General features: G+C 37.2%; 1 protein-coding gene across 1 annotated transcript in view; it reads left to right on the forward strand.

Annotated features, from left to right (window-relative positions):
• Nucleotides 1-12,844, forward strand: part of LOC116710206 (solute carrier family 12 member 5) — a 150,427-nt gene that overhangs the window by 95,539 nt on the left and 42,044 nt on the right. Inside the window, 2 exon segments of the mRNA XM_075074313.1 lie at nucleotides 3,386-3,486; nucleotides 3,914-4,051. Of these exon segments, the coding sequence (XP_074930414.1) occupies nucleotides 3,386-3,486; nucleotides 3,914-4,051 (239 nt within the window).

Here is a 12,844-nt window from a genome sequence, read left to right on the forward strand (position 1 = left end):
CATCTATCCATCCATTCATCCAGCCATCCATCACCTTTATAGATGTGATTTACAGATGATGGAAATGGAGGGTAAAATAATGGAATAATCCACATGCTCTCTCAGCCCTTGGCAGGACACTTTAGTCTCCCTTTTACCAGCCATGTTTATTTTAACCTGCAGGTCAGAGTGAACTGAACCTTAAATGTTGCAGGAGCTTTTACATTTTACAGCCAGACAGAAGTGTGGCTCTACCATCCCTCTGTGGCTCCCCATTTCATCCCAAGCCTTTATCGCTCTCCCTTTCCCAGTTCACTCTCTCACCATCTATCTGTGTGTCCCTCCAGCTTTTCATCTGCATTCTTCCTCTTTCACCTCCTTCACCCCACTGCCACCTTTTTAATTCTCTCGCCTCTCCGCTCTTTGAAGTATCCTTCAACACTGCCCCCTTTTCTCTGTGCCCTTTGTCTGAGTGGCCCTATTGCGTTGTCTCTGTACAACGGCGTGCCGTCTGTTAGCGCTGCTCCGACATCATGGCTGCAGCGTCCTGGCTATAAATAACTCAGTCTCACAGTGTTCAGTCCAAGACGAGACCGAGAGCCAGAGGGAGAGCAATCTGCTGTCTCCCTCAAGTTATGCTGGAAGGTGCAAATGAGACAGTTGACACTGTGCAACCTTCACGACCAAGACCTTTGTCATTTGTGGTGCACAAAGTGCTTCTGAATTTAGACATTCTACTTAGACTAGTTGTAATACGGCAGTTTTTATGAGATTTCTATTCATCCTCAGCACCTGTGGTGCTTTCTGAAGGTTTGATTGATGACAGGGCTCAGTGTTGTCACAGTTCATACTTAACAGTTCAGTTCATACAGGTAAAAATTTAATGATGTTCATAGTTAACCACCTTAAAATTAACTACTAACCTCATTTATTCATCAAATTTTTATTAAAAGTTTTTTTTTAAAAAGCATAAACTTGTTAACACACCATCTGTGTCATTAGACAGCATCTGCAACCTGGCCTATTGCTGTTTATTTACAGCTGCTTGATTCTCTTCTGTTCCATATAAAGTGTATTTTAATATGGCCAGATGGTTAAGAAAGTTCTCCAAGAAAAATTTACTTTTTTTTCTCTCCTTTTACATTTTGGTCTAACTCTAACTTTTATACAATGCACATAATGTTCCTTTAACAAAAAGTAAAAAGTCAAATAAATTAATTTGGAAGCACATGCAAAAATGTGTGCATTTTCTGTTTAAATTCTGAGAAAGCAAAATTTGTCTGAAATTGTGTTTAAAAATAAAAAAAAGAGGTACAGTACAAGTCAGTTTTGATTTTTAGGGCTTAAGCATTTGGTTAATATTTTGTTTTGAAGAGCCATACTGTACAGTTCTCAATAATGGGTTTTTTTGGTACTTCTTTTCTCCATATAGAATATCTCTTCTTAGTGCACTGTTTAATGTGATCAGGAAGTTATCACATTAACTTTTAAGAAGGATGGTCGAACATCCCAGGATCATACTAGATGCTTCTTGGTAACTACAGAAAGTGTGTGTTTTCTCTGGAAGCTGCTAAAGGACATTTAACTAAGTATGGGTGAAGATCTACCTTTAGATTAAGCTAAACTTGTTTGGTGAAATATAATTTCACACCTAAAAGAACTGTTAAAATATATAAGTAAAATGTATATGTGGATGCAAGCTTCTGTTGCCATTGTATGTTAGATTGGAGTCTTTATAACTACTTATACCAATTATACTAGTTACACCATTTTACAACGGTAATCTGCAACCACAGCAGTCCTACTTTCTGAATGTGGACTGCTATGGTTGCCTGCCAAAACAAACAGCCCAATGTTTCACATCATTGCTTTAACAATGATCAACTATTGTGCCAGGATTGTTATGCATTTTAATATTATTTCTGATTAATTGCTGCTGGTTATACCACATGTAATCTTTCAAACAGAGGGCACTATGCTGTGCAATAAAAAGGTTCAGTAACTATGTGATGGAAAATCTGTCCTGGCTGTACCTCACCTGTAAACGTGTGACTGCTGGGATAAGCTGCAGCCTGACACAAGCTTGAACATGAGCAATCTGTTTTGGAAAACAATGATTTGGCCAACATTTCCAAATAAATATTAAATTAATTTATGCCAGGAAAATTTACAAGTCTTTTGTTTTATTCGTTTTTTAAATAATCTGACATTCATCAGAAACTGAGCTGACCTCTTTCAAGTCATTTTACATCTATGAGTGCCACACAGTGACATACAAAACAAAGGTACCTACTGTGTTAAAATTGGTGCCTAATTAAAGAGATAATAAAGCCTGTGCAATTCCAGCAAAATAAACATCTACCTCAATTAAGTCTACCAATAAATACCTGTGACTAACAAATGAAAGCAAGAGCTAAGGTTGTAAAGGAAACAACTAAGCATCAGGTGAGTTATATAGTAGTGTGGGAGAACTGGTGTTATCAAGGCCATTGATTGTGTCTATGATATCATGGATTGAAAATTACAAATGGTAAATGTCCTACATAGCACTTTATCAAATTTGTTGCGTTTTACACAACAATCAGTCATTCATCCATTCATACACACATTCACTGATGGTGGTACGCTACAGCTGCCTCTGGGCCAGACTGACAGAAGCAAAGCTGCTGCACATTCTGAGCCACCTGGGCTCTTTGACCACCACCAGTGAGCAAGGCGGGGGGACTGTCTTCCCCAACAACAGAGCGAAGGTTCAAATAGGCAACCCACTAATTACAGGGAGCCAGTTATAACCTTCCGTCACTTAATTCTGAGGCTTTTTTGCTTTGTTTTCAAACCTGCTCTCGGTTTAGGCATGGGAAGTTGTGGGCAGATGCTACTACATCGAGCCTTGATGCCTTAAGCTAGCTGTCACCCAAAATAACATCACTGCTTCGTCCTCTCAGGGTTTTGTTGACAAAGAAGCTGGAAAGGATTCCTTGTGATGTTTCAGTGGTAATCGTTTTTAGATTAGGGACAGTCTTGTTTTTAGTGTAGCATGAGGCGGATTGAGATTTTCTAGTCTTGGACATATGGGATATATAGCACCCCACATATTGCGATTGCACAGTCCATTAGCTTTCATTCTGTTTCTTTGCCTCTCTGACAGAGATGACAAGCCTCCCGTCCTTTCTTGGCTAACATCCTGTACTTTTAAACCTTATGTGTGTCTTTCTACACTTAAACAAAAAAAAGTAATCTCCTTTAAAGTATGTGTTCTTTTGAAAGTTACAGTTTCCCCGAAAAAGGCTTAATGTAACTTGAAGAAACGGGCTTTTCATCAGCCTTCCTGTAGGTTTGCTCATTTTTTGTTTGTTTTATTGCAGTACAGTCTAAAAGGATTTTGTATATGTCTTGCTTCTCTCAGGTGACAGTAACCCAAAAGAGAGCAGCCCCTTCATCAACAGCAGTGAAGCTGCCGCTGAGAAGAACCAGCAATATGATGGCAAGAACATGGCCTTGTTTGAGGTAAAATCTTCTCTGTGCAGACACACCCCTACACTCAAAAGTGTAATACACATGTTCAGCATTGAATCTTGGATGCAGGGTTTACTCATTCTCACTATTTAGTTTTTGAAAAGGGCCCCTGACATTTATTAATGAGGGTAGTTATTGTGTGAAGGGCATATGGGAACCTTGTGTTAATACAAGTGACTCTTACACTGCTACAGGAAAGAGCCCAAACAATGCAGTTTACCACAGCCTTGCACAAATGTATTTACAATCTGCTCTCAATGGGATTCTGGATCTAATAAGGAACAGTGATGTGAGTTCTTTGTCTTGCTCTTGGAAAGATGACTCAGGAATCAATCAAGTCAGCAGTTACATACCATTGATTAATAGAATCTTCACACCACTGCTAACTAATGGTATCCATGTATTGGTGTCTCTACAGGAGGAGATGGACACCAGTCCTATGGTGTCATCTCTTCTCAGCAGCCTGGCCAACTACTCCAACCTTCCCCAAGGCTGCAAGGAGCACGAGGAGGCTGAGAACAATGAGGCAGAGTCAGCGCGCAAGAAACCCGTCAAGGTACCCTCCATAAATGTGATCTTAGACTGCAGATATTCAGCAAATGGTGGAGATTAGACATCAGTCCTAACAGTCCTAAGATCAAAACTATTTCCCTTTAGTATTGAGTAAATCAGAAAACATCTCTCTGTCACTGGGCCTTCAGTTACTGATCTTTTGGCTGATTAGATGTTGATCCCCCATAGATTGCGATAGCAACATCTGTTGCCATGTGGTTAAATTTAACGACTGCAGTTTAAGTTGCTAGATAAGTTAATTTGGGTTTTGATAGAAAGGTGTATGAACCAAATGTGAAGTTTGTTGTATTGGGGGCTGCATTGCCATATGCTGAAAATAGCAATAATGGGCACAGGAGTATCAGAACTTGACCAAGGAGCAACAGCACCAGGCAGCCTCATCTGATAATTCACATATTGTTTACTATCATGTAGATGATCACTTATTTGGTAAACACATACCACTGGGATGCAGAAGAAAAAGAATGCAAGGGGGCAGTGTGATACTTTGGGCAATATTCTTCTTTGGGTCCTGCCATTCCTGTGGATGTTACTTTGACATGTGCTAACAACATGAGCATTGTTGAAGGTCATGTTCATTGGTGGTGAAGATTCCCAGTCAATCATAAGGTAACTTGACTTCTAATCTTTTTTGACCTTTTACCTTCCATCTAAAAAGGTGTCTTTATTTCTGATAATGGGCTAAGAATGTTTTTTATTCCCCCAAGTAACATTAACCTGGGTAGCAAAAGCTTGTTTTTTCAGTACACTGTCTGATCCCATTAGCTCAGTACGTCCTGGTCTGACGATTATTCACTGATAATCGGTAGACTTGGGCCACAGTTAAGTCTAGAAGAAGACTAAAAGGTTGTGCTTATGAGACCAAAAATAACCTTCATCCATTGCTATTCAGTGCTATTAAGGTTTGATCCTCATTTAGCCACTGTTGTCACTTGAGACCTTGCAGACGCTGCCCTTCACTGCTTCCCTATGATCCTATTGTGATCAGTTTATGGGCATACTGAGCCACATCCTCTGGACCTTTTTCCACCAGTGCTGGAGCAATTTCTGAGCTGTCAAATGATCCTAACAAGGCTACTGTCAGAGTTTCTGAAGTTCCTACTTTTAACCATTTTTTTCTCCTTCTAGCGCATTAATTTCAAGGGCAGTAAGTTCACTTTCTCCCTAATATATCCTGTCCATTACCAGGAGCCATGATAATGAGAAAATCAATGTTTTTTCACTGAATTTGTCTCTGGTCAGAATGTTATGGCCATGTAATGCATAATCAGTAAAAACTAGAAATCGTTGTAGTGTGTTGTAGTGAAAACTATGATGCAGGAATGTGCACTAAAAAGAAATTCCCGTTTACTTTTTTAACCTTGGACACATTTTAAAAAATCATCTTGCAGTTGCTCATTGCTTATTCTGAAGCTTATCAATAAAATAAAATGTTGCTGCATTGCCACCATGATGAAGCATAAACTAATGATGCTATTATCTGCAATACAGATAATACGATTTCAATGATAGTTTAAGCTGTCTGCACAAAAGGCCAGGCTTTTGTTATGAAAAATTATGTCTCATAAAACAAATTACTAAAATCAACTTACACCAATCTACGTCTTTACTCGATATGAGTTTGTATGCATCAATACATCACTTTCCAGTGCATTTAAATTTGCAGCAGTAATATTATTAATTGTGCTCAATAAATAAAATTACCTCCTCAGTCAAAAAGGGCTGTTATGTTTTTTTTTTTTGGTTTTTTTTTCCTGGATGGTGATTATGGGTTGCCAAATATAGATTTGTTCTCCAAATAAGTAGTTGTTATGAATCCCTATTAGAACAGTTTTCTAATACTTTTTGGAATACACTCACATTTTTACTGGAGATCCACTAAAAGTGTGGTCAATCATTCTCTGTTATTAAAGATCCCCTGTTTATGTTACTGAATTGCATCTTAAATGCCACTAGCTTATTAGTTTCTCTCACACCCTCCCTTGGTATTTTCTGCTGCTGGCGGTTGACGGTTGCCAGTAGAATGGAGTTCAACTTTCACAAATTTCCCTAGCACTTGATTGACACAGGTGCAGCTATATTATCAGTCCTGTGGGAAATTATAATTTTTGCCTCTCAGCAGCTTGTTATTTTGCATAGCTGAAATGATAAAAGATAATGCAGATAATGAAGGATATAAAAATAACTGGGGCAGACCGGCAGACGGTGACTTTCAGAAGTTTCTTTCTTCAGTCAGCTCATGTGATGTAAGACGACGTTAAGGCATTGAAAAGTCATAGCAGTGACAGGTTGACAGCTTTTTTATGACCTTTGACGCGTCTGTCATTCCAGGTGTCCAATCAGCTGGAGATTTTCTCTCACTTTTTGCTTTTGCCCATGTTTGTTCCTGTCACTTTTCCCCTCCTTTCTGTTCCGAGGCTTTGATTTACTTTGACACAGGTGTTCATTTTAGCATTTTCACCTTGGAGCAAATCAATGTTGTTGACCCAGGAGATCGGAGTTCCCACATTATCAGAAACTCCCTCCAGATGAGTCCAGCAGATACAGCAGAAAACAGCAAGAGTGAAATAACTATTACAGACTACTGAACTCAGGAGTAAATTGTTGGTATCCTGATTACTCAGATGTATAGCGGGATGACAAAAATAAACCTTGAACATTTTTCTGAATATTTGTGTAGTCAGTGGATGGCATGAATGGTTTATTAATATTTTTTACTGTAGCAACATTATTTAATTATGTTTTAATTACCCTCACACCTGAATAATATTGTTGTCTCATGTATTCACACCTTTACAAACAATTGCACCAAGACACATTTCCCCTGTGTCTTAAGACCTGAAGAGGAGTGATTATTCTGGTATGAGTGATTATTTTGATGCAATGACTGGTATTATTGAGAGATGTGACTGGAACCTGTTTTTTCCAAGTACTATTGTAAACATAAACTTTGTAGTCCTACACTTCCTCCTATGGCTTAAAAATATAACTTCACTATTTGATATGCCAACATAGGAGTTTTGAAAGAAAAATTAAATAAACAAATGGCAGCTTCAAATGAGTTTTGACTTTTATGCTCAATGCAGTCCTTTCAGTTAAGTAACAATCTTAGCTTTCAAAGTGAGGTCCCTAAACACCTCAACTGCATTTATAGATTGCAGTTTCATTAAACACAGTAAAATGTACATAATGTTCCAGTTTATCTTTGTCATTTTTATTTTAAAAAGATTGTATTATAAAAATTAATGTGAAAAAAAAATTTATTGTGTGTGATTTGTTTGTTATTTCACGATAGCTATAGATGTAAATATTTTAAAATTTAATTAAAAGGATATTTGAATAATCTCATTCATTGTTTCCAACTCAACTTGAACTAATAGAAATAAAATAAAAACATGGCAGAAATATAAAGGGTGCTAAAGCTGCAATAGATTTTAAGACAAATAATTGAATAAAAAGGTTTAGAATTAAATTCTGTTAAAAGTAGAGTCCAATTTTCTTTGTTAATTCAATTATGACCCAGTGATTCTCATATACATAAATATGGAAATTTCATTAACATTTTGGACATGTTATCATAAACAAACTAAGTTTTCATCATTGAACGAACATAAAATACATCACTATTTCATTCAGTATTTTGATTCAATAAAACAAATGTTACAGTATTCTTTCTGGTGTGTCCAGCCATCCACATAATTTTGCTTTTATGTATTCAAGCACTTTCAAGAGTTGTTGTTCCTGGGAGTATATTCAGTTTATATAACTAATCCACACAGTGCGCTATAGGCACTAACGATACATTTCTGCTTTATGAAATGCTCTCAGGAAAAGAGCTAATGGTAGCAGCTGTTTACAGTTAAGTCCGTAGAAACACCATTTGTGTAAAACCTACATTTTAGATGGACAATCTTTCACACTGTGCATCTGCTTTTTTATAATCTGATTGTAAGAGTGTTGCAGGTAAACAGTAATAGTGGAAACATTTAAGCTATTTCCTATAAATTCCACGTTGTTTTATCCCTTCATGCTGAATGTAAAGCATACTTGTCCAGCTATCCTTAGCTCAGGTTGCACTGTGAGTAGCTCTAATCTCCCCCCTGTCACCTCAGCCCCTTCAACACATTAATTAGTCTGCATTTTGAACCAAGCTGTGGCTTCTCCCATCAGCAGCCCATTCCAGAGGCAATCTCTCCATCGCCACGAGAGGCTTTTCATTAAGGCAGCCTGAGGTGCTTTATCACTCACACAGCGACTCCTCTCGTTCTCCTCCGTCACCTTCCCTCTTTCTATCTCGCTCGGCTCACCCCTCCTCATTCTCCATCTCCTTCATCATTGCACCCTCGAGTGAGCGAGGCAGAGGGAAGCCGAGGCAGCGGCCTTTCTTTGGCGCAGTGTGAAAAGCCAAGATTAAAGAACTAGTTGGTGTGTGACATGACGGCGCAGGCTGGAGGTCACAGAGGTCATAGTTGATCCCCCAGCAAATTTTTCTCCTAAATCTCATATGTAATGTGCAACTGTACATATGATTCAATAGGCAATGTGGAATGTTTCCAGCAGAATTGCATTTAAAGAAACACAAAGATTTTTCATATTTCTACGAAAGTGTGAGATCTGATTGAAAACGCATAAGTAAGAATGGCTTCATTTCCTGGTATTGATTAAAGTTGGGTGGATGAAAATAAGTGTTTAGCCACATCATCATCATTATGTCTTCATACAGTATTCTGTTTCAAAAGTCATTTTTTTTCTATTTTGCTAAGTAATTTAAACCCCACTGAGCTGTTTTAGATCTTTATATTACAATCACGATTACAATTTTTTATTTATTTTTTATTACATTTTCTTTCAGAAATGAAAACTGACACGTCACACATTTACTTTGTGAGATGTTCAACAAACCTCCGAGAACTTCACAAAACAGCATTTATGAAATTATTACACAACAGTATGTGCTAGTTAGATGACTGTTTAATCAATTCATTGATAATTATAATACAGTGGATATGCAAGAAAATCCCTTAAAGAATTGTGATCTGTGAAGTCTGAACAAATAAAATCAAAACGACATGCGTGAAGCCTCTACTTGCTGTATGTCGACTGTTCAGTCCAATAGATATATTGTATGTCAGATTTTGCAACCAACTGAAAGATTTCTGATGGCTGCAACAGAAATCTTGCACACCACATTTCCTACAAATATTTTCACAACCATTATGTCATTATATATAGTCATCGGTCACAACTATTATGTGTCTACTTCATGTGTATTTCATTCGTGACTCAACAGACTGAACATCTCACTTTGTCGTTAAACGCCGGAAGCTGTTAATTTATACAGTATGAAATGTGAGCCACAAGTAGGCCAAATCTAACTGTGTGTTAACATAGTTTGCACACATGCAATTTTAAAAATTATTCTACAAACCTTTAAGTTCTCTATCAACACTTTGAAAATGATCAAATTGCAGGGTTTGGAAAAGCATTTTCCCTGTTTTGCAACATTTATCGGTAATGTAAATACATTTATTTATTTTTTAAAATCTTTTTGTATTAAATTAAATTTTATATCACTTGATATTTTATTTTAACAATGAGAGGTTGCTGAATAAATAAACTACCTTTTCAGTTGCCTAACCATCTGATCATAAGCGAAGCTGTTGCTATCCATCACCGTGACATTTTGACTTATTCTCAAAAGGAACTCAATAACCCACAAAAGTTTACTAAAATTGAAAAATGAAACAAAATGTAGAGCTACAATTGTAGTTGAATGTATTAGTTATTATTCTTACATAAAGGCTCTAAATACTTTATTCACCCTTAATAATACATACAGACTGCGCAGTTCAGTGCAGTTAAAGCACAGATGGTAAAAGTGTCCCATGTGAAATCTAAATACTTAAAGTAACATGGAGAGCGTTGCATTTAATGCGTGTATTAAAGCACTGCCTAAAACTATGCAGTCCTTAAAACATTAAGAAAATGCAATGCTTTTCTATTACTCTAGCCAACTTGCCTTTTGTGCAAATAATCTCAGAAACAAATGTGACTCTTGCTCAGTATCATTTGCAACATAAATGACATTCAGTGACAAATGTAATTTCTCCAGTTCTTATTCCACTGTTCAAGCGAACTGCATTTCTCTAATGAGAGTTTTAGGAAGACATTCATGCATCTTGCTAGAGAATAAAGCAGAATTAGTCTCTTCGGATCTTGACACAAGACCTTTAGTCCTTGTTCTTTGTTGTACATGTCTAAAGAACTTGCCACTTAGCTATTATGGCTGCAAAGTGGGAAATCTCTATCTGTGAAGATGAAAATGCCAGGATTTCCAGGTTGGCCTTTTAGTGTCTCAGTTATCAAGTTAAATGGAGCTTCCTTGTTAGGATGAACATGAACAAGGATTTACTGTATATGCATCACATTCTGTTTAATTTTATATAGCAGTGTGCAAAATTCTGACCTTAATTTATTAGTAGATTGACCAGGTCAGTTAATACTAATGCAAAGTAAACAATATACCTCACTACTTGATGCTTACTGCTTTTTTGGATGAATATTCCAGGCAAGACCTATAGGGAATTATTGTCAATGCACTTTTCCTCTTAGGCTTTTACAACCTAATGTTCCCTCCTGTAAATGTTTCCTTTCTGGGTGTTTTATGATCCCACTCTCAGCTCTGCCCTTAAACTCTCCCCCTCATATCCTGCCCCTCTCATTAGACTGATGTGCTAGATTGGTATTCCCATCAGTGGCCCTCCCAAGGATGAATCCCGCTTCTTGTCAATTTAGGCTATTTATTACAGCGGGGCTAAATAGAAATTTCACAGCTCATGTATTGTTCAGCTAACTGGTTCAGCCGAAGGTTTTGTTCTGCGTCGATTTCTTTTTTTCTTCCACCTGACTTCATGCATCTTCATAATTTATTAGTCTTTTTAATCATTTTTGTATTGACTGTTTAATTACTTAAGTTATGCATAGAAAAGAACTCAATCTCTCATTTTGTAATGACTGAAAATATTGTTTCAGTCTTTTAATAGTTCAGTAGGTCCTTGGTCTTTAATATGACACTCCGTCTTAGGGAAAGGATTGAGCTTAGTGGATAGTTTGTGTTATTCATTACAATAAAGAATAAAGTACCCTGCAAAAGTGTGGGGTTTTTGTGCAATGGCAGAAAAATTATACATAGTTTTGAAATATTACAAATAAAAATCTGAAACAGTTGTGTTTTTTTATCAAGCCCCTGTGAGTTGATGCTTTTATTGGGAAATTTGGAACGGCAAGTCTTGTGCTTAATCAGTGCACAAGTGATAATAAAAAGTTAATTCAGCACAGTCATTTGGTTAAAAATTTTATCAGTACTGTCAATTGTGGTCTAAAAATAAGTAAAAATAATGCAATTGAGTTTTTTATCAGCACACAGAATTGATTACATTCAGTTATATTTTTATTAACATTCATGTTTTTCTGAAATGGTTTCAAAAGTAATCAGTCATTTACATTTTTCATAGATTTTAGAAAAATTTCCATTAGAGTTTATCATTGCTATCATGCTCATGTCATCCTGAATGATATTGTCCATTCCTGATTAAAAACCTCCCAATTTAAAAGACAAAATATCTTTAAAATACAGGGCAGTTCTTCTTCTGTCTGGATGACAATAACTGACTCACTAATTCTGTGCCTATTTGTTGAAGAATGTCTGTACCTTTCAGATTCACCTATTCTCTGTTCTGTCATGTGTTCACGCTGACCTGAATCTCAGAAAGCCTGGATTCAAAATCGGGTGCAGCAGCACAACATGTGGATGAGTGCACAAAGAAATCTCCAGTCAGAGCTGCCAGTAAGACGTGAAGATATGTGAAGACTTTTTTATTTTTATCTCGAGTATTTTAGAAACACGTGTACTTATCTTTTTTTTTTTTTCTTGCTCTGATACGCAGAGGCAAAAAGTGGTTTTACAGACGACTGTTGGCTTTTACATATCTGTGCACACACAAACCAACCCAACCACAGATTGACTGTTTCATCCACAGCCGGTCATGGAGGCGGATGTTTGCCGGCCTCTCTTCTTGCTGTCTGTTTAATAATTCAACACACCTGAGCAGAAACACATTTGCCCTATCAGCTCCTGTTTGGCCAGCAGAGCGTGGAGATGGCGTTACAAGCTCCCAGCCTGCCTCCCTCTTGCTTGTTAAACCCCCCACCGCTCCCCTCATACCTCATCCCACCGCTCGTGCTCCACTTCATGCCTCTATTTCTGCCCGAAATGAAAGTAATGAAACAATAAATGCGCTCCCCTCCTCTCACCGCTAAAGTAGAGAGACAAAACAAAATCATGTTGCGTTTTCTTTGATGTATTATGAAATTGGTAAATTAAACATCAAATGCAACGACCCCACTGATCTGCAATAGATGTGAAAACATCAAACGAGCGTACTCGTATTGCATTCAATAATGCAACCCTGCACAAAAATTAGGCCTGTCAGCAAACCTCCTAAATTCAGTGTACAAGAAAATATTCAAATTGGAATCATTTTAATAAGATTGAAATAATTCCTTGGAGCAAGTCTATTACGGTTTTCCTGTGGAGACGCAGCTTTTCTCAGCTCTGTAGGAGCAACTATGATTTTGTTTTAAAACAAGGTTAACAATAACAATGATAATAGTAATAATAATAGTATACTGTGCAAGACTAACAAAACAGAAAATACTGTGCAGCTATTAGAAATAAAAAATATCAGACTCGCAATCCTAGGGATGTGCAACTGAG

This window comes from Xiphophorus hellerii, chromosome 20 (genome assembly GCF_003331165.1).
Source record: "Xiphophorus hellerii strain 12219 chromosome 20, Xiphophorus_hellerii-4.1, whole genome shotgun sequence".
Taxonomy (NCBI): Eukaryota; Metazoa; Chordata; class Actinopteri; order Cyprinodontiformes; family Poeciliidae; genus Xiphophorus; species Xiphophorus hellerii.